Below are 22,704 nucleotides of genomic sequence, written 5' to 3' on the forward strand. Positions count from 1 at the left end.
AACCCTGTTAACTGCTGACCTATCATTCTCCTTTCAGTTGTATGGAAATTGTAGGTCAGATTTCTAAGCAAGAAATTCTTCATGTGGGCTAAGTAATAATATCATGGAAGAGAAATAGAGGATGTTGTAATTCTGGCCCATTGCTTGGTAGAACACAAAGCTGGCTGAGAAATTAACCTCAGTTTCTTGTATTATAATTATATTTTATATAAAAGACCATTCTGTTATTCTGAATTGTTGTGGATGTTTGTATTTCAGAGATGGGTTTCAGCAGGTTCTGACCAGTTCTGGAGAACCGGTAGTGGAAATTTTGAGTAGTTCAGAGAACCGGTAAATACCACCTTTGACTGGCCCTGCCCACATCTATTCACTGCCTCCCGAGTCCCAGCTGATTGGGAGGAAATAGGGATTTTGCAGTAACCTTCCCCTGCCATGCCCACCAAGCCAGGCCCACAGAACCAGTAGTAAAAAAATTTTTGAATCCCACCACTGTTGTCTTTGTATGTTTAATATTGGACTGTTTTAAAAAATATTGGACTGTTATATTAAAAATATTCAAGTTGATGGACTCTGAAAAAGGATGCCATATTTCTCCACATCTACAGTGCCAACTCTACTGAATCTACTCTTTCTATACCCAGATAATTTCACTAGTAAAGGTTCAGCTTGTGTACACTTTGCAGGACCCAGGGACACTATATAGATAGCCCTCGACTTATGACTACAATTCAAATACAACCCAAAATTTCCATTGCAAAAACAAGACGGTTGTTAAGTGAGTGTTCTACAACCTTTCATGCCACAATTAAGTGAATCACTTCAGCTGTTAAGTTAATAACATGGTTGTTAAGTGAATATGGCTTCTCCATTGACTTTGCTTGTTACATTACTACAAAAGGTGATCACATGACCTTAGAACACTGCAAACATCATAAATTCATTCCAGTTGCCAAAGTGTCTGAATTTCTGATCATGTGACCATGCAGATGCTGCAGTGGTCATGAATGTGAAAAATGGCGCTAAGTCACTTTTTTCAGTGTTGTTGTAACTTTGAATGGTCACTAAATGAATGGTTGTAAGTCAAGGACTACCTGTATGAATTTCAGCATCCTACACAAAATTGTATTTATGGATGAGTAAGGACTTCCTTTAATTCTCCTCTTCTGCATATGAAGCCATCTTATAAAATGTATATGTCGATCCTGAGCCTTCAACAACAGGATGAACTAAAAAGATTAAATAAACATATGCGAAACATATGTAACCATTGGCATGTCACAAAATTTCAGTCAGTTTAAATAAAGACGACTGAAGGAGTCTTTTCTAAAACAAACTGATGAGAATTCTCCTTCTACCATTTTGAATTGTCTAGGCAAGATTCCAAGTTCTTCCTCTTGAAGTGAAAAAGGCAAGAAATATGTTAGGCAGATGCCTCCGAAGACAGTCAAAATAGCTTCAACAACTGCAGGTTTCCCATCTTCATGTCACCCTTGCTTCGCTGCAGCCACTGCTAGCATTGAATCACAACCAACATCACACCAGTGTAATTCTGCTTGTCCTCAATGTCTCAGATGTGTCCTGCAGAGTCTTCTAATTCTCTGTAGTAGGATGAATGGGGTGCACAGGACAGATGAGTGACATTGAATGACACAATTGGACATGGGCTGAGGGCCTCACTTGATATTAGGAGAATCAAAGAGACTCAGTGGGTAGATGATCAGGTAAATGGATGGGGTTTTGATTTTTACTTTGGCAGTCACGGTTTTCAAACACTAGATTGTTTATTCTAGGGTTTATCCTTCAGTTTTAATGTGCTTTCTGTCTCAAAGGGGTAGAAAAACAACTCCATTACTTTTCAACAGTTACCAAAAGGGGGAAAATACCGCAGGTTGCCCATATTTGCTAGAATGTTTCTTCTCTTCAACTTATATTAACATAAGAAAGAAGCAGTTTTTAAAAGGATTGGGGAGAGGGGGGTAGGGGAAGATAGAGGAAGGAGAGAAGAGAAAGAGAGGAAGAGGAAGAGAAGGTTGTCCTGCATGAAAACTGCTTCTGTAGTTCAAGCAAAGAACTGGAAGGGATGCAGCCCCCAGTCTCTTAATCCCCTGGCTGATAAGTGAGACCAGAATGGAGTACTTGCTGTGCAATTCTACAACAATCCTCCCAACACTTTGAATTGGGCTAAATTGTCCAGTTTAGTTTGTATTATAGCAAAGGGGAAAGAGATGCTGTCATGATCAAGGACGCGGAAATACAAAGTCCATGATCAGAGGCACTGATGTCAGATGTTCTACAGAGGCAGAGAGGCTCAATGCAATGTTTTGTTGAGAAGAGCTAGAGGCTGTACTTTTTTGCAGCTTGTGACCAAGATTGGAACTGATAGAAAATCTCAGAAGGAATCAAGGCTAACCAGAGGCAGAGACAATCAGTATATTTGGGGATATACTTCATCCCTATGCCTCCAGGCTTGAAATTTTGGGCTTGGACAATCTGGAATTGCGCCGCCTGCAGTCTGATCTAAGCATAGTACACAAAATTGTCTGTTACAACATCTTGCCTGTCAATGACTTCTTCAGCTTCAACCACAATAATACACAGGCAAATAATAGATACAAACTCAAGGTAAACAGCTCCAAACTCTTAGTGCAGAAAATACGACTTCAGCAACAGAGTGGTCAATGCCTGGAATGCTCTACCCGACTCCGTTGTTACAGCCTCAAACCCTCACAGCTTCAATCTCAAACTGTCTACCGTGGACCTCACCCCATTCTTAAGAGGTCCGTAAAGGAGGCATGAATAAGCGCACCAGCGTGCTTACGGTCCCTGTCTTACTGTCCCCATTTATCTATATTTACTTCCTTTGTTCATGTTTATGTTCATACCTATACTTGTTATCTTGTATATGTTTGACAAACAAAAAATAAAATAAAATAAAATAAATAAATAAATACATTAAAGCAATCCTTTCTACTGCTACAGGTGCCTTCCCCAAACTTACAAAACAAGACAGTACATCTCTCAACAGCCATGAAAATGTTGATACAAAACACATTTGAACCAAATATTGGTCTTCTCTAGTGAATTTGCAAGGTCAAAGCTATAATATCTCACCTTAATAAGGAGAAAAATATAAAAGCTTATCCTTCAGCCAAATATTTTAAATGCATTTAATTTTTTAGAGACTCCTCCAAAAGTTTGGATTATTGAATGTATTTATTGGCAACCCTATATCCCAACTTCATTATTTAATTTAAAAAAAAACATAGTTATGATGGACTGCTCTGAGAAGGGAATTGTTATCTGAAGTAAGCCTAGACTTATAGATTGCTGTTAATATGGTTTTGTTACTCTGTGCAGTGTAGAGGTTTCCTTCCATCAGTTAGATTGATCTAATCCACATTGATGCTTTTTATAATGTATTGGATCGACAATACTGTTTTGATGCATTTGAAGAAATTGATGAATGCTGTAGCGTTTTCCACTTCATTCAGTCCACAAAACACATTTCTTCTTCAATCGTGGACATGTCATAAGAGCAGAAATCTATTGAAAGTGAAGATTACAAACAATAAAATTCTAGCAACGGCTTTTTTGCCCATAAAACTGGACAGCTGCCTTGGTTTCCCTTCTGCTTTAATTAGGTCTGACAAGTTTACAGTGCTGCGTTTATAGAGAGTTTCCTTGCCCATACAAGGCATTTAAAGTCAACGATGACATCTCTCTTTAGAAGTGACTCTGGGCAGATGCTGAAGACAGTTCTTCCAATCCTAAATTGGTTAAAGAGTTACAGAGGAAATGCCCAGTTTTGAAGTTTCTACTCCCCTTGTGTCTCAAATTTTCCTTTTATAAGATATCCGAATTTCCTTTCTAACTGATGAAAGTCTTCAGGCTGCTGGGTTGTGAGTCCTCCAGGAGCTTTTAATTTAAACATACAAATATGGATGGTGATATTTTAAAATCTAAGTCTTTGTTGTTGTTAGTTGTGAAGTCATGTCCAACCCATCGTGACCCCATGGACAACATTCCTCCAGGCCTTCCTGTCCTCTACCATCCCTGGAGTCCATTTAAGCTCACACCGACTGCTTCAGTGAACTCCATCCAGCCACCTCATTCTCTGTCGTCCCCTTCTTCTTTTGCCCTCAGTTGTTCCCAGCATTAGGCTCTTCTCCAGTGAGTCCTTCTCATTAAGTGGCCAAAGTATTTGAGTTTCATCTTCAGGATCTGGCCTTCTAAAGAGCAGCCAAGGTTGATCTCCTCTAGGACTGACTGGTTTGATCACCTTGAAGTCCAAGGAGTCACAGAAGTCCTCTCCAGCACCATAGTTCAAAGGCCTCAATTCTTTGGCGCTCAGCGATCCTTATGGTCCAACTTTCACAGTCATACATTACAACTGGGAAAACCATAGCCTTGACTATACGCACTTTTGTTGCAGGATGATATTTCTGCTTTTTACTATGCTGTCTAGATTTGCCATAGCTTTCCTCCCCAGGAGCAAGCGTCTTTTAATTTCTTGGCTGTAGTCCCCATGTGCGGTAATCTTGGAGCCCAGGAAAATACCTGTCTGTCACTACCTCCATTTTTCCCCATCTATTTGCCAGGAATTGAGAGGGCCAGATGCCATGATCTTAGTTTTCTTAATGTTGAGTTTCAAGGTAACTTTTGCACTCTCCTCCTTCACCCGCATCAAGAGGCTCTTTAGTTCCTCTTCACTTTCTGCCATTAGAGTGATATTATCTGTATATTTGAGGTTGTTGATATTTCTCCCAGCAATCTTAATTCCAATTTGTGATACATCTATCCCCGCTTTTCTTATGATGTGCTCTGCATATAAGTTAAATAGGCAGGGCGACAGTATGCAGCCTTGCCGGACTCCTTTCTCAATTTTGAACCAATCAGTGGTTCCGTGTCCAGTTCTCACTGTTGCTTTTTGACCCACATATTTCTTGTAGACGTACGACTTAGCCAGTGGGCAGACATCAACAAAAGATTGCCCACTGGGGGATAGGTACCATTATAGCATATAATTGTCATTGTTATTTGATTCCAGATGGATTATATTTCCTTCAAAGATCTGTTAGCAATTAATCTTGGGCAACCCAGACACCAAGTTGCAGGAGGCAGAACTCATTGTTTTTTGCATTGTTTCCATACCTCATCTTTTAATTCTCCTCGCAGAGGCCGTGAGAATCAGAAACGCTATGAAGTAAAATGTACACGAGGCTGGCGCTTCATGATGCAACATGGAAGGCATCTTGTTTAAATTGTCGTTGTTGAATTATTTTTGTGTATGGTCTCAGTAGCATTGTTATTGTTTGCTAGAGGAACCAATTATGGTGGCTTTTTTCTCTAAGAAACTCTACTAAAATATAAACATGTCTATTGGTTATACTTTATACCTATATTAAATAATTACAATTGAAAATGCTGCAATTCTGAATTTTGTGTGTGTGTTTGTGTGTGTGTGCGGTTTCTCCACATAGGCCATTAGTTTCTGCAAAATATTGTGTCAACATATTATCAGATTTTGAATATTGGGAGCGTGCTTAGTATACTGGGGATTTGGAGTGATCATCTCTATTCAAAGAGTGTAGACCAAAGGTGTCAAGCTCGATTTCATTGAGGGCTGTACCAGGGTTGTGTTTGACCTCGGGAGGGGGGGGGGGGCTGAGGTGGGTGTGGCCAGAGTGGGCATGGCCAGCTTGATGTCACTCGTGTCAGGGATGCCTGTGGTGGCCCAAGCGCTCTGCCAGCAAAAACGGGCTCCCAAGCTCCTGCAACCCTCTGCCAGGAAAAACAGAGCTCGGGAGGGCTGCAGGCAGCCTTCCTGAGCTCTGTTTTCACTGGCAGAGGCACCGCAGGCCAGTCCTTCGCTGTTTCCAGGTCGGCCCCGCAGGCCAGATCTAAGTACCCTCCAGGCCGGTTCCAACCCCCAGCCTTGAGTTTGACACTCCTGGTGTAGACCTTTTAAACAGTTCCTACTGCATCCCTACTGTATGACCATAATGGAGCCTTACAGTCTTATGTTGTGACAGCTGTTAGACGAGACAGCCTCACTTAACAACCCCCCAGTTTGATCTACCTGTCTGCATACATATATGAAATTAAATTTATAAAATCAAGAGGTTTTTCCCAATTCTTACAAAATTAGTTGGAAAATGCAGTTTTCAGCCTTTACTGATTTAAATATCTGTCTCCCACCTATATTTTGGAAAAGCACATGCTTTCTGTACTCCACAAAGCTAAGAGGAAAAGCTCACTATTTATAGATATCTCCAAGCCAATGTTACTGCACTGGATTTTCTGAAACAAGTGGTCTGATCTGGGCCCTTTATATATTATACTGTACTCTTCTTCGAGAAAAGTTTGCTTTTTTTAACCTCTTTTTTCTTCTTCTTCTTTTTATTGCTGTAATTCTTTTCTTAGCTAGAGTGGTATCAAAATTGCATTGTTAGAACAGTAACTTTTATTCCTAATTCTAAATGCATTAGTGCTGTTATTGTTTCTGAAGAAATAGGTATAATTTTCCATTTCTTACAGCAGCACAGTTACACCCACAGTTTAGAAGCAAGGTGGGATTGTTCAGATGCAGTCATTTTTTTCATAATGAATTTATTTAGGAGTTACATTTAGTCAGCAGTCCTGGCTTTAAAAGTTATACGAGTCATTCTTTCCCCCCCCCCCCCAGTAACAAGTAAATAAATTGTACAAGTGTATTTCTGTACTGGGAAAGATTTTTGGATAATCCTGGATTATGGCAAGCAGGTTATTTGCTTGTTTGCTCTTGTATAATTGTTTCCATATCCACTGCATGCCAGGTATACAAATTAGATTTAATACTGGTTATGGATCCTAACTTGTGTGAGAATGATAAATCAGAATCTCTAGTTTGAATAATACACTAAGCTGTTCCATCTTTTTAGCTTTGTCCTTTTTCCATTTTATCAGTTTTAAGAAAAATTAACATATTTGAGGATTTAAGGCCGTGATGGCGAACTTATGGCACACATGCCACAGATGGCATGTGGAGTCATATCTGTGGGCATGCGAGCGTTGCCCTAGCTCAGCTCCAGTGTGCATGCGTGCGCTAGCCAGCTGGTTTTTGGGCCTTCTGGGCCCACCGGAAGTTGGGAAACGGGCCGTTTCCTGCCTCTGGAGAGCCTCCGGGTGGGGAGGGAAGGCCATTTTCGCCCTCCCCAGGCTCCATGAAAGCGTTTGGAGCCTGGGGAGGGCAATAACCGGGTCCACCGGCCCACCGGTAATCCTTTTGCCATTGTGTGCCAAAAGCGGCAGGGGGGGCAGAGCGTGGGGGCATTGAATTATGGGTGTGGGCACGCACGTGACCCCCCCGCGCTCCCCCCGCTTTTGGCACGCAACAGCAAAAAGGTTAGCACACGGGAAGCACGTGCACATGTGGATGGAGTGCTCCCCCCGCTTTTGGCATGCAACGGCAAAAATGGTTAGCACACGGGAAGCATGTGCACATGTGGGTGGAGCTGGGCTGGGGCGACGGCTGGCGTGACTGCAGAGAGGGCTCTGCGTGCCACCTGTGGCACGCATGCCATAGGTTCGCCATCACGGCTCTAGACAATCCATTTATTCTGGGGTCTTCTGTAAATGCAGCTTTTATTTCTTTTCAACAGTGTTCCTCTAAAAAGGAAGGTTGGAGGCTAGACAAAAATTGTCCAGAGAATTTTTATATCCAATATAAACAAATACACACAGAAATATACAGTGTTTATACATAACACACACATATGCATACAGATGCATTTTTGAACTGATTACCACAAGTCAACGTGGCTCTGACTTCAGATAAATGTTGGAGGTGAAGGACAAGGTTCAGGAGTACTCATGAAGTGAATTTGGCAGAAGCTGTGGGAACTATGGGGCTAAGCAGCCTGCATTGTAAACTAACAAAGTCTTGTTTGTATTTGGCATTTTTATATGCTCAGGTGGATTTGCAGCTGCAGTGACCACTCCTCTGGATGTAGCCAAGACAAGAATTATGTTGGCAAAGGTAAGAACTTGACGAAGAGTGCAGAGATGGCTGGCAAGTTTTCAGATTAATAATTCTGGCATCTTGCTTGGTAGCAGCAAAAAAACTGAATCCAGCATCTATTGCTAATTTTAGTATAAGAATCATAATGAGAATAGGTACATTTCGTTTCTGCATTGAATAGAAGAGCTGCTACCTTTCTTTTCTTCAATAAACTAATCCTAGGAGCAAACTTGTATCTTTGAAAGACCAAGCAGCTTTCTAATTCACTATTTTTTTGTGTGACATGGGCGATAACAACATTTACAATACTGCTAATGATGAGTATCTGTTTGGTCGAATAAATGGGAAACTTTAAGTGCTTGACTACGAGCTGTAGAGCATTTTGTTCATTCATTCATTCATTCATTCATTCATTCATTCATTCATTCAGAAAGTGTATATGGTTGCCTCCATATAATATCAATATATTATTATTTCATATTATGTTACAAATATATATTAAAATGATGTATACAGTTGCCTCCATATAAATTATATAAATAATGAGTTCCCTCACTGTGAGTCCTGGAGGTTTACAGAAGTAAAATCCCAAATATAAAACCCAATAAACCCCTATCAAAGAAACCACTTAATGGGCTTCATATTCCCCTGGAGTCCCTAGGCCTATTGACAAAACTATGTCTTCAAGGCCTTTGGAAAGAGTATCAAAATGGAGGCCAATCTTATCTTCGCAGGGGTGATGTTCCACAGGGAGGGAGCCACCACAGAGAAGGACTATTTTTGTTCCACTAGAACCAAACATTCATTATCCGGTGCAGATCCAGTGCAGATCATGGTTTTCCACTTCAGTCATTCTCATCTCTTGTGAAAGAGTTCCAGCTGTGAGAGACCTTTGTGTGACATTTAAGCTGAAATAATGGTCTTCTTGAAGGCAGCTTTTTATATGTATACATCTCTTTCTTTGTCTATATAGACTGGCTCCAGAACCGCAAGTGGGAATGTGTTATCAGCTCTTCAAGGTTTATGGAGAACCCAAGGGATATCTGGGTAAGGATAAATAAAGGGGCAAGGATGAATTAAGGGAAAATGTAAACACTTTTTTTTTCCAGTAGAAAGTAGATTATTTTTTTCCTGAATGCCTATGCAAAGCAAGATATTTGTATATTTTTTTACTTAAATGTTCCATGCTTTAAAGCTTGTGTATGTGCTGTCTGGTGATAATTCATGAGAAGTTTTTGAGTAAGTTAAATTGATGTTAGCTAGATAGTTTTTGTGCAGGGCTATGAACCAAGGAGGGGTTTTTTTTCAGATGTTTTGTATATTGCAAGAGTTTAAATAGTTCACGATGGGAAAGGGAGGGGGAAAAAAAGCTTTTTTATTGCTTAGGGAAGCCAACAGTTATAATCTGTTTTGTAACTGGTATGAATCCATGGTTAAGACATTTTGTAGTTTATTTTGGATTAAAAGATAGCAAAGTCTTTCCCAAAGATGCTAGGAAAGTTACGATTTGCACAAAATATTATAGATCTATGTTTTCTTTTTTATTTCATAAATTTATAATTCACCTTTCCTCTAGGAATTCAGGCGCTGTATCTGTCCCTCCAGTTTTATCTTCCCAAAGCAAGCATTAACTTAGTTAGGCTGTGAGACAATGAGTAGGCTGAAATCATCCAATGGATTTTTATGGCTGAATGTAGACTTTGCCTTGAGTATCTTCAGTCCTTAGCCAACTTTTAAAGCGATCTATTAAAAGAATGTTTCATTAGTTGTGTACTACAATGCATTTACTACGTCTGCTTTTTTTAGGTGTAGGTGTGTGTGTATGTGTGTTTTCAAAAATACTATAAGGATCTGAAGTGTGTGTACTGTTTTCTAGCTGCCTTTTATTTGTCAGTAAGCAAACACTTTCTGCTAGTGAAATGTACTGCATTAAAACAATATTGTTTTTTCCAGTTGTCACAGAATAAGTCACAAAATAAACAATGGCAACGAAATAAACAGGAGAGCTGGGAGGCAAAGGAAATTGAGTCTGTGGATCCTTTAAATGTTTCACTGATCTTCTCCCAGGCAGTTCTGGTGCAAAGAATCCTTCCTCACCTTCAAATCTGCTTAGTCTAACAAGGCTCATCAGTCATTGCTTCCTCTTGGTCTTAACTTACTCTTCCTTCCAGCACATTAACTCACCCCCCCACCCCTATTTATTTTCTCTCACCCATTTCTTGAGAAAGTTTTTAATCTGTGTGAAAAGTTATCTGCTGTTCTCTCCAGCCCATATCAGGGTAGAAGAACAATGTGTGTGTCTGGGCAGTCATGTAACCCAATGACAGACAGTGCTCAGCTGTCGCATTCTGTCACAGCAGCTTTTAGCCCCAGCAGCCCTTGCCAGCTCCCCAAACTCTCACTTTCATATGAAAAGGAGACACCTGTGGACCCTTAGATTATAAGGCTCGTAAGCTTCCCTGAGTCGCTTGATGGTGTGATGGGAAAGAAAGAAAGAAAGAAAGAAAGAAAGAAAGAAAGAAAGAAAGAAAGAAAGAAAGAAAGAAAGAAAGAAAGAGAGAAAGAAAAGAGAGAGAAAGAAAAGAGAGAGAAAAGGAAGGAAGGAAGGAAGGAAGGAAGGAAGGAAGGCAGGCAGGCCGGCCGAATGGGTCACGTGGGCCACGTCCGCCCCAGCTCCATGAAAGGAAAAAACATTGTAAAATGTCACATGACAACAACGTGATGCCGCGAGTTTGACATCTGTGATATAGTGTTTGGATATTTTCCTCAAAAATATATTGTAGAATATGTCATTTTGAGAAATGAAAGACTATAGTCAGCAAAGTGATATAGATTGGATGTAACAGTACTATGGATGAGGATGGTGATGCAAGTTGGCCAAAGCAATGATATTCTGACTTCCTCTTATCCCTGCTTTCTAGTAAAAGTTTTATTTTAAATGTTTAAAATTGTGAATCGTGTACATTAGATTAGCCATGTGTTTCCATGACAGAACACTGAAAATTGATAGTGTAGCTGCTAGCAGGGGTTGTATGTGTCCCAAAGATGATGCTGGCCTGTCTTAAAGAGATGGAGGCCTTTCAGAGAGGTCTTCTTGATGATGTTTTCCTGCTTTGGGGTGCTTCTCTGGCAGGATGATCCTCTCTAGAAATGGCTGTAACAGAAGGCATTGCTAACCAGAACTGATAAATGTAGAAAGCTTGAGGAATTATGGAGGAATACAATTTATATAAAATTGCAACAACAAAAAATCACATTTCATTGATGGACTCCTTCAGCTGCCAGGCTTGGAACCTACAATTGCATTCCTTTGTCTGTTCTGGGGATTTATTTATTATTTTGGTGACTGAAATTTGTCTGGGATCATAGAGTCAGAAAAATTATAGCTCTGAGCGATGTCTAGGAAAGGAGAAGTGGCAAACTGGGGCAACCTCAAGGAAATTTTGGAAAGCGGCTGGAAATATTACAGGCCAATTCTGCAAGGTTTTCTACCAATTATAAATGGTTAATCAAACAGGAAAAGTGTCAAGCATGGTGTCCATCTGAAAGGATAGAGGATGAACTGCCTTATCTCCTATGCTGTTATTTCACAGCCAACTAAGAGAAACTGTAGAACCTCAGACTGCAGACTGCTACCTTATTAAAACCAGAGGCTACATATTTGCTTCCAACTGGCACTTGAAGCACAGGCCAGCGGTTTAACATCCCATCTTCTCTTTGCTGATGTTAATTCTTTTTTTTAGTCACTGTGATGTAATGGGGGAATTATAAAAAGAGACTAAAGAGCCATAAACCAGACATAGACTTGTACCAGTTTTGTTCTTTCGAATCCATGCCCGGATGAGTGACTTCCAAGTTTAGTCTATCTATCATTTCTCAACACCTCATATCAGTATTATATGCAGCCCTACAGAGTGCCAGGCAGTAATTATTAGCTGAGATATTTTGAACAGAAGCTGGGGAAGGGCTTGCAGTGGCCAGGGTTGTGAGTTGAATACTTTCCCTTGTCAGCTTTGGAAGCCATATTAGGCCGGAAGCTTCCATGCTGCCACCTTCTCATGTGTGGGAAGGTGGCAGCATGGAAGCTTCCGGCCTAATATGGCTTCCAAAGCTGACAAGGGAAAGTAGGAGAGGCGATTTAGTAGAGGGGTTGTCTTTAGACATAATAGTATTCTTCCTGTCGGTTAAGGTCAGGCCGATCCTGCATCTGGAGAAGGAGTGGTCGGAGTGCTGTCTCGAGATGGGACGGATGGTGATTGGAGCATGTGATCGACTGAGGAGTGAGGGGATAGTTTGGGGAGTTTTGATTTACTGAGGGAAAATCCGGACCTCTCAGATTCAGGTTTTCCCAGATGTGCCAGTTTACCTATTCTAATAAATAGAACTTTGAAAAATGCTTGCTTCAGAGTTTTTATTTGGAGTTGGGTTTTTTTTTTAATTTTTAAATTTTTTATTAATTTAAGAAACCACATAATACATTTATAAATGCAAGTAAAACAATTTACAACAAGCATCATCTTAATAACATCTACCTATAATATCTGAATGGGTTTTTTTCTGGAACGCTGACATCCCTATTCCTTCCAATCCTAAACTTTAATCTGTTGGGCGTTGCAACCAATTGATGGGCAATCAAGTTCTCTGAGCTTATCTGTGCTTTTAGTCAGCATAGTTTATGCTTGTTGGAGTTGGCCGCCATTGTGAAGAGGGGGGAGAATTAAACTAAACTGTCTTAGATGCAGTCCTTAGCTTGCCTGTCTGATACTACATATGACTGGATTTAGACTGGACCCAGCTCTCACTCTGGACCTAATTGTAGACAATACCTTTGTTGTAATAAAAAAGGGACAACTAGAAGAAACACATGAAACAATCAAGATCTTCAAAGGAATAAAATTCATAAGGGAAGAAGAATACAGCAACACACAAATGGCAGCAAAACTGGGCTGCCATTAAAGATTTCAGTGGCACAACCTGATTTATAGGGGTCTGCCGTAGGGATGGACATGAGGCTTTCCTTGACTCCTTGATTTCACATTAGTCTAGTGAAGAGAAGGGCCAGGGGAGACATCATAGCACTGTTCCAGTATTTGAGGGGCTGCCACAGGGAAGAAGGGTCAAGCCATTTTCCAAGGCACCTGAAGGCCAGGCAAGGAATAATGGACGGAAACTGATCAAGGAGAGATTCAACCTAGAAATAAGGAGAAATTTTCTGACAGTGAGAACAGTCAACCAATGGAACAGTTTGCCTTCGGAAGTTGTGGGAGCTTCATCACTTTCAAGAAGAGATTGGACTGCCATTTGTCAGAAATGGTGTAGGGTCTCCTGCTTGGGCAGGAGGTTGGATTAGATGACCTACAAGGTCCCTTCCAACTCTGTTAATCTGTAATTATTTTCTTTCCACAGTAAGGATCTGATTGATAGTCATCAGTTGAGATAGGAAATACTACTAGAGAGAATACCTGTGGACAGGAATCAGGTCTTGGTACACAGTATCAGTCTTGGTATTCGTATTTTTTTTTTTTTTTTTTTTAAATTTGATTTATATGCCGCCCTTCTCCGGAGACTCAGGGCGGCTTACAATGCGTTAAGCAATAGCCTTCATTCTTTTGTATATTTTTTATACAAAGTCAGCTTATTGCCCCCACAAACTGGGTCCTCATTTCACCTACCTTAGAAAGGATGGAAGGCTGAGTCAACCTTGAGCCTTGGAGAGATTCGAACCAGCAGAAATTGCAGGCAGCTGTGTTAATAACAGGGTTCATTAACCACTGTACCATCAAGGCTCGTATGAATTTTTTATAACACCTTTAAGCAAAGAAGGGTGACCAAACTCATCTCAAAGGGGCCTGGTGGCACAGCAGACTAATAGCCTGTTATTAACATTCAGTTGCCTGCAATTACTGCAAGTTCGAATCTCCCCAGGCTCAAGGTTGACTCAGCCTTCCATCCTTTCTAAGGTAGGTAAATTGAGGACCCAGTTTGTGGGGGCAATAAGCTGACTTTGTATAAATATACAAAAGTATGAAGGCTATTGCTTAACGCATTGTAAGCCGCCCTGAGTCTCCGGAGAAGGGCGGTATATAAATCAAATTAAAAAAAAAAAATCTGCAGAGAGAGCCAAAAATTTTGGAAGGGATTATTAGGCTAAATTAAAATGTAAAGCAGAGTAAATAGGTAGACAGAGATCCCTCAGCATACTCTAATAAATGTGTTAGCACCTAGTGAAATACATTTATTAAAATACTTATCAAGAATTATTTTGGATTATATCCCTTTATATCTTTATTTAGAAATAACTGCTCCTGATCTGACACCTTGTAAGCATGCCTTATTTATCACTGCCACTTTAATAAGATTTCACAGTGTGCTAAAGCAGTGAGGTAGGAGGTTTATGAGTTCCGTATTTCCATATATTTCACCTCATTTCTGTTAGTGGCCTGAGAGTGGCCTACAAGTTATAGAAGTCTGCTATATCCATGGAAAACAACACAGTTATTGGGGAAACAACACATGGCCCTGGGAAGAACTTGAAATACTCCAGGCAAATTTGTTTCCTGAGTTCTTTGCTTAACAAGAAAACCAAACTAAAGTGTTTCATTCTTAAAATTTTCCGGTGTGGAATGAGTTAATAAATGGCTGGACTGTAATCAGAACAAGAAAGAGCTAGGTAAGCCAGAACTCTGTTGAAGAATTAGCATTTGAAAGAGAAATTGAATAGAGAAAATAATAGTGGCAATTTCTTTGGCTGTGGATCGGTGCCAGTTTAACCTTTTCCAGTAGGAATCTTCTAATCTCCAGATACACGTCTTGGTGTAGATGTGCCGATCTGCTGAGGGAATCTTCTGTCAGTACTTGTCTTGCTACAAATTACTTAGCTTTAAAGCTGTAATTATGGTAATGCAGTGGATTGCTGTCTAGTGAAACCATAAAACATTTCCATCTGCCTGCCACAGCCCTGAAGCAGACCACAGACAAGTGCAGGAAGGAAGACAAAGAAGCCTGAATCTGATTTAGCAATGGCTTGAGGACGAGAGAAAAAAATCACAAAAGGCTGTGATAGAATTTGTCTCACATTCTCCAAAGCACAGATTAATCCGAAGTTTTGATTACGGCTGGCTTGATTCAAAGCAACAACCCTTTCTTTTTAGGATATTAGTAGTAATTGTTCTGACCCAGCCTTAACAGAAGCAAGAAACAGACTCCTTGTCACGAAAAACTCCCCTTTATTTACCTCTTGTGAATTAATTGCATTCACCCACCAAAAAGTCCAGGTAAGAGTCCTGCAAAGAGTTAACAGCAGCAACAGACCTTATCAGTTCCTTGTGATAATTGCAAGGCCGTGAGCTCCCAGCTGAAAGGCTGCAAATTATGTTCTGGCAAGCAGTCTTTGATGCACGAAACACAATGAGCGAAATCTCCAGAAATACAAACTATTGTCTCCTACGACAACCACTCCCCTTTCCTTCTATTTATTCCCCAGCCAGGGAGGGGCCATCAGCATCCATCTGTGCTTTGCTTCCTGAGTTGACTCCTTGTCCTCCGTTGTTCACCTCTCCTAACTGCTCTGCACATACATGTATCTGGAACAGGCTCCAGTGGTTCTTCCTCCTCACTCATCTCAGCCTGCAAAGGCAGCTGCCTCTCCAGTGGCTGGGGAAATGTCTGACGGCCCTGGCTCTATCTCTACGTCTGACGCAGAGCATCCATCAGAGCCATCCCCAGACTCTAGCATTGGCCCAAGTTCCTCCCCAACCTCCTCATTGTCCGAGTCTGCCACCAGCTCCACTGGCAGTTGGCGGGCCACAACAGTAATATCCTTGTTGATTCTGATGAGCTTGTTTCGTACAAGGAAGAAATCCAAAAAGAGATGTCATAAGGCTACCCTAATCTGAATTTTAGAGAATTATATTGTTACTGTTGAATGAGAGCAGAGTGGTGGCTTAGAAATGGCGCTCTCACTGCACAAACAGGAGGCTGTGAGTTCAATCCTAGGTAGTGACAGATATTTCTCTCTCTGGGTGCAAAGAGAAAACATCTGCTGTGAGCTCTGCATAGGCATCAGGAAAGACATCCAGCCAATAAACTCTTAGCTCCATTCAGTCGCTTCGATTCCATCCCAATGCAAGTGGTTACAGGGTTGTTAAAAGAAAAAAAATGGTTGTTGAATGAAATGAAAGAGTTTTGGTGTGGTAATTAAGTTATGGGTAAACATTATTGGAAATGGCAGATCACCATTTAGTACCGCCAATTAGCTATTTATGTAATTATTGAACAGGCCTGGCAATTAAAAACTATCACCATTTGCAATTATATTTGCTTTTAGCAATATTGAACACAGTCTCAGAGCAACCCATAGGCGATTTTTAGAACTAACTGTCTTCTATAAGCAAAAAATGTAAATGAAAGTGGCAAAACGGAGTAGGCTCTTGGGCCATTGTTTCACATCGAAAGTACCAGGAGGCACACTAAGTTTTTGTAAGATTTTTTGAAGACAATGGAGTCAATGGGTTGTAATGACTGCTATGGTGTTGGCATGGGAGGGAGCAGTATGAAGAGTGCTGGGTTACAGCAGAACCCTTGTGTTCTTCAAGTTGCCCAAGCTTGCCTAAGTTTTTAAAACCCATGCCTCTTTTCAGGAAACATACACAAGTGTGTTGTGAAAAATAATTCAGTTATAAATTTATGAGATAAACCCTGATCTTTTAGATATCAGGAAACACCCGTGTGCAGAATTTATGTAAAAACTCATCTCTCAGAATTTGAAAGAAAACATTATTTTGGACACATGAATTTTCTTATATTTGATTATTTTTGTTTTTCTGTCACATTATTTATAATTTGGTGACACGTTTGGAGTTGTTGGGGATCGTATTGGGGAGCCCTGTTTTAGAAGAGAACAGTGATGGCCTCAGGGCCTCATTTTGACAGCTGTTTAGTGGCCCCCAGAGCGCCATTTTTGACACAAAGTTTGTAACTAGATGGTGCATTTTTGAGGTAGGAAGGGGCCCAAACTCTCTCCTCACTAAGGTGACCCCATCTCAGAAAGTTTCGCTCCCAAATCTGCCCTCATGCAACCCTCAGTTACAAATAAGTTGAGCTCAAGTTGACATTCAGGAAAGCAGTTTTAAAATGGACGGGAGCCTCTGTACAGTATTTGTGGTAGTGGAGGGTAGAACATCCTAGTGGTAGAACTTCCAAAATGTTAAATCACTTTTGTTCTTTTCTTCCAGTTTGTTTGCCGGAGTCGTCCCTCGAATTTCTTCCATTAGCCTTGGAGGTTTTATCTTTCTCGGGATGTATGACAAGATCCGAAGCTCGCTTTTGTGATTTTGGTCAAGAGGAACAGCTGTGGAGCCACTATCCCACCCAGCCTTCCTTAATTCTAAGGGGAAAAAATTACACATTCATAAAAGTTATTCCTTTACATTTCTCCCTTCCCCTTCGTCCTGCCATTCCTGCCTCCTGTGGTTCAGCAGCTGTTCAGCAGCCCGGACTTCATGCTCTCTATTTAAACAAGAATGAGAAGTCCTGTAATTCCATTTGCTTAACAAAAAAGTGTCCATGTATGGAGAGTCCTGTTATGGTGGTGAGCTCATGGAGAAGAGTCTGCCAAGAAATTCAGCTTTGGGGGGCAAAGAACCTATTTAGGGGCTCCAGCCAAGGGACTGAAAAGCATTATTATTATTAGCAGTCACTTTAGGGAGTGTGATGTGCAAATGACAGCTTGGTCTCCATGGCATAGCAGCTACACACATTCATCATAGAATGGCACCAAAGTCACCCCAGAGAAGAAAACAGCACCGTTAACATGACTGAAGACTTGTCATGCTCTGGAGGACAGACGGAAGAAGCAACAAGGTTTTTTTTTTTCTTTTTAAAATGTATAGAAGGGGAAAAACTCATTTGTTTCTTGTTTGAAACCCATTTGGAAAATCTAGACCACTGTTCATATCTACAGGTGCATAGCCAGCATTCTTGCTTGGATAAGCAAGACTGCCTTTTTTAATTAGACTCGAATTTCTTTAGTACTGATTGAGTACAATGTTGTATTATTTTACCGCCTAACAAGGTTGCCTATGGAAAAAAGAGCAAGCTTGGGTTTTTTTCTTTTCTTTCCCATCCTTTGCCTCCGAAGAATCAGTTTGGCAGGAGGTGGAAAAAAAATTGAAGATACAGAGAAAGGGGAAGAACTGATGAAGGGTGGGGAGAGGAAACGAAGATGCCATCTCATGCAGGAAAGCTCAAGTCCTCTTCTCCAGGGACACTCACAAAAACGAGAGATCTCATTTGAGATGAGAGGCAGAGTGGGATAGTGATGGACTACAACAGATGCAGAGTCCAAAAAGATCACAGTGCAAAGGGGTAAAGTGGCTTTAGTAGCTGAAGAACACTTTGGGAATTTTTAGGACACTTGCAAATCCTTAGGGAGGTCAAAGTCAAAGGGTCGTAAGGTTTTGATTGCATGCCACAATCTGGGCTATTTTGAGCTGCATCCCAGCTCCAATATATGAGCTTGACTGCCATGATGGCTCACCCCAAAGAGCTATTCACACTAGATTACATTTGTCTACTTGGGTTTTGCCTGATGGCTATTCCCAACCAAGCATTGGGTTGTTGCCATTCCATGAGCCTTGGTTGCGGAATGGTGGATTGGTGGATTAAAATGCAGTACTGCAGGTTACTTCTGCCGACTACCAGCAGTTTGGCAGTTCGATTCTCACTGGCTCAAGATTGACTCAGCCTTCCATCCTTCTGAGGTCGGTAAAACGAGGAGCCAGATTGTTCGGGACAATCTGCTGACTCTATAAACTCACTTAAGAGAGGGCTGTAAAGCACTGTGAAACGGTATACAAGTCTAAGTGCTATTGCAATTTCAGCAATTTCAAAATTCCTCTGCTGACCTCATGCAGAATTTGAATGTCTTCCCTGCAGTTTCATCTTAATCCACAACGTAAAGTTTAACTCCCTGAAAACACAATCCTATACTTTTTACTCAAAAGTAGGCACTGTTCAATTCACACCAAGCTTATTTCCAGCCCAGATGCTGCAGAATTGGACATAAGATAGAGAATAAGGGACATAGAGCCATGGTGGCGCAGTGGTTGAGTACAGTACTGCAGGCTACTTCTGCTGATCACCGGCTCCCAGCAGTTTGGCAGATCGAATCTCACCAGCCTCAAGGTTGACTCAGTCTTCCATCCTTCCAAGATGGGTAAAATGAGGACCCAGATTGTTGGGGGCGATATGCCGACTCTGTAAACCATTTAGAGAGCGCTGTAAAGCACTGCAAACTGGTATATAAGTCTAAGTGCTATTGCTATTGCTACAAGTGAGACTTTTTTGCTCAAAGGAACCACCTAATTTACTGGATTTGGTGTAAACGTTGTGTCGTTAAAATGAAGTCTCCTTCAAGCTGAGCTCTCATCCGGGTGACATGTAGGGCACAGTTCTCTGTTAATAGGTAGCTATTGCAAACTTCCAAAGTAAAACTTCAAAAAACAAAACATCAGTTTACCCTACAATCCTAAATGTTTCTAAATAGTCCTGCATTCAAAGACTAATCAACTCTGACTCTTCCAATAGGAACTGGGTGATTCCGGGCGACATCAGAATTAGAGACAAGAAAGTGGGACATTGGCTAAAATTGGCAACTAAATCTCCCCAAACTGATTAAAGGTAACTTATGTGTTTCATTGGACTAGTGTAGTGAATGACTCAGAAATGGGCTCTGTCCATGATCCTAACTGTGAGGTCTTTGGTGCTCTCCTTGATGTAAACTCTACTCATTCCTATCACTGATGTTGCCTAGTTGGGTAATAAAAAAAACAAACTCAAGAAAGCACAAAGAATCCCATCGTTCAACTCCGAGCTATAAATATTTTATTGCTATTCAAACAAGTTCCATTTGGTCACCCTACCCCATTATTAGCGGGTTATGAAATAGTGATAGCCTTTTAAAAAGTCTTCAAAAACCAGGAAGCGTAGTAATGCAGAATTTCATTTTACTTCACCCAAAACCAAATTATAAAAAGTGCAGATCAATGAATCAAGGCAGAATAATTGGTATTATAAATGAACCTTTATTAAAGACACTTCAATGCCATTTGTTAAACACTTCCAATATCTTTACAATGTATTCTCAATGTACAACATTGTACCACATTAGTCTAATAAATAAATAACTTTTTACACAAAAATTAATACTTCCTCTTTCACATTGCCTCTCAGAAGCAGCAGATTCACATATTTAGTGGAAGTAACAACATTTAAACAACTGTATCTAAAACTAAAATTTCCAAAATGTTAATATGGCAAGTGTGCTTAGCAATTCGAATGATACCTTTTTTTCTATGCCTTTCCACATTTACCTTCATCTTTACCTAGAAACCTTCTTCACTTTGTAACCAAACCTTTACAAGCTCACTTTTCTTTAGAAAGCACATCACTTACTCTCTTTATGAACAAGGGGGAAAATTTACCCTGAATAGGTTTCACTATTAGCGGATCTGTTTTCTTTAACATCACTAAATAAGCCACAAGTTGGCACCTTATATCACTGGACACCTATTCCAAAGTGCAAGTGTGTTTATTGTCTGGAGATAGGGGGATGGTGAAATTATGCATTACTTCAGAAAGTCCAGCTTCAGCTAAAAAGCAGATGGCAAAACTTGTCTTACACAGCTATACATTTCCCGCCAACTGAAGGAGAAGGAAGAGTAATTTAATGGCATAGTGATCAGATATTTAAAATCTCTCTCTTACTTAAAGGGAGAGAGTATGTTTTACCAGAGGTTTCCTATTAAGATGAAAGCCTTCACCTCCCAAAATTATGAAGAAAAAGGCTTGCACAAAGCACACCAAAACTTCTGGTTCTTTCCTATCCAGTTGCTGTAGCAAGATACTAAACCTCACAAGAGAGAAATAACCTGTGCCAGCTGGCCTTCTAAGGTCTATTTAGAAAAATCTGGTTGTTAATGTTTCCTTTAGAGTCAAACAGTCTGGTTAATATAAGAACATACCAAAACGCTTTCCTTGGTGTTTCAGAGTAGATTTAAGTCTATTTGTCCCTCCTCACAAAGAAAGTGTTTCTTATATTATGTCCCTAATATGAACTAATATCCTAAACTAAATCATGTTTCCTATCTTTATTTCTCTGAAACTGGCCTTTAAGTCAAGGTAAAGAAAATAAGGAGAAGAACAGACAGAATCTGATGCTGCCCTACAGACAGTGTCCTAACCTATGTTTATCAACTTTAAGTCAGCCTGAGCTACAATTGAATCAAGTGGCGTTGAGGATGACTTTTGGGAACTATCATAGCTACATAGGCATAAATGTCAAAAGAGACAGCAAAAATAAAAAATAAAAAAACCCAAAACCCCACACTTGTTATAAAAACAGTTTTCATGTTTGTGTTCACATTTGTGTCGAGGGCTTAAGTGAACTTAAAACTGTGTATAAAAACTAAAGCAAAGTAGCCTAAGGTAATTCGTGCTTTTTAAATGATTTTCCTTGCTTGATAGATAAGTCAAAAGTCTCTCACAACACAGAGAAGACCTTAAGAATCTACCTATGAACCTGAATTCTAAGTCTGACTTGAAAAGAAAAGGAAATTAGGTGTGTGTGTGTGTGCGTGCAAATGGATTATTCATTGTGTCAGGTTACTGCATAAGCAATATTAGCAATACATTTTGAAATCTCTATAAAAGGTGTCAAGGTGCCCAGAGAAAACATTAATAAGTCCCTATGCGAAATAAAACAGCATGAGGATGTCTCCTCTATAATCTTCTTGCTCCTTCTGCTGCTTTTTGAGGTGAGCTTGGCCGTTTAATGTTGTTCCATTAGGATCATTGCTAGTGCAATGAACATTTAATATTTAAATAGAAGTTGGGATTTGACACAAGGTTGCATGCATCTAAATTAAGGTTGAAATTGGATAGATGGGCAAATATTCCAGAAGTCACCACAGAGCAAGGATATTTCAATGTGCTGTCCTAAAAAACTCTTGCTGACTGCCACTCCCTTCTCTGGCGCAGGCCCAATTTACATCCCCTAGAAACTCATTGATTCAGTCATGTTTCAGAAAGTAGGTACTGAAGTATATTCTTGGAACATCTGGCTCATCTCAACATTAGAAGAGCAGAGTTCAGTTTGCTTTTTAAGCTCAGAACACCACAGTCCTATGGATTCCCTTGGGAGCAAGTCTATGGAAGAACCATACTGTACGCCATTGTGCTATCAATATTTCTGAGAAGACGGTTAGACTAATGAACTAGTTCAATGTCTATTTGAAAGAGCTGAATGGCAACGATCACGGGCAAATGACACATTCCATCTAATCTACTTGAAGATTCCCCCCAGCTCTATGCCTGAGCCTCCACACAATTGTTGGGCTTACTGAACTCTCAACAGAAATGTCACTTGCGTATTTGAAAGTTTAAATGTTCAGTTCTTGATGGTGTGCTGTGTAGAGCACTTCTCTGAAACAGCACACCCCTATACAATGGGGCACCATAGAAAGGGCATTTTTATCAGTGTGGTCTTCTCTATGTAAAGTTTGTGGTCGTAACCTCAAAGTTTTAACTAAAGACATCAGAAGTATTTGTCTTGGAGATGGCTGGGAAGGATTTAAAAAAAAGAAAAAAATCCTTAACAATGAAAAAAAAAAGCATATTGTCAATATTGTATAATTTCACTCAGTCAC

General features: G+C 40.3%; 1 protein-coding gene across 2 annotated transcripts in view; it reads left to right on the forward strand.

The window, feature by feature from the left end:
- The window catches only part of SLC25A26 (solute carrier family 25 member 26), a 135,636-nt gene extending 117,582 nt beyond the window's left edge, over positions 1-18,054 (forward strand). For both annotated transcript variants that reach the window (XM_070933541.1, XM_070933542.1), the window contains 3 exons: positions 7,953-8,017; positions 8,973-9,046; positions 17,233-18,054. In XM_070933541.1, the coding sequence (XP_070789642.1) occupies positions 7,953-8,017; positions 8,973-9,046; positions 17,233-17,329 (236 nt within the window). In that variant the 3' untranslated portion in view covers positions 17,330-18,054. The remainder of the gene's footprint in view (positions 1-7,952; positions 8,018-8,972; positions 9,047-17,232) is intronic.
- Positions 18,055-22,704: the final 4,650 nt, after the last annotated feature.

Source organism: Pituophis catenifer, unplaced genomic scaffold (genome assembly GCF_029215685.1).
Source record: "Pituophis catenifer annectens isolate HBS135680 unplaced genomic scaffold, rPitCat1.0.hap2 SCAF_2, whole genome shotgun sequence".
Classification (NCBI taxonomy): Eukaryota; Metazoa; Chordata; class Lepidosauria; order Squamata; family Colubridae; genus Pituophis; species Pituophis catenifer.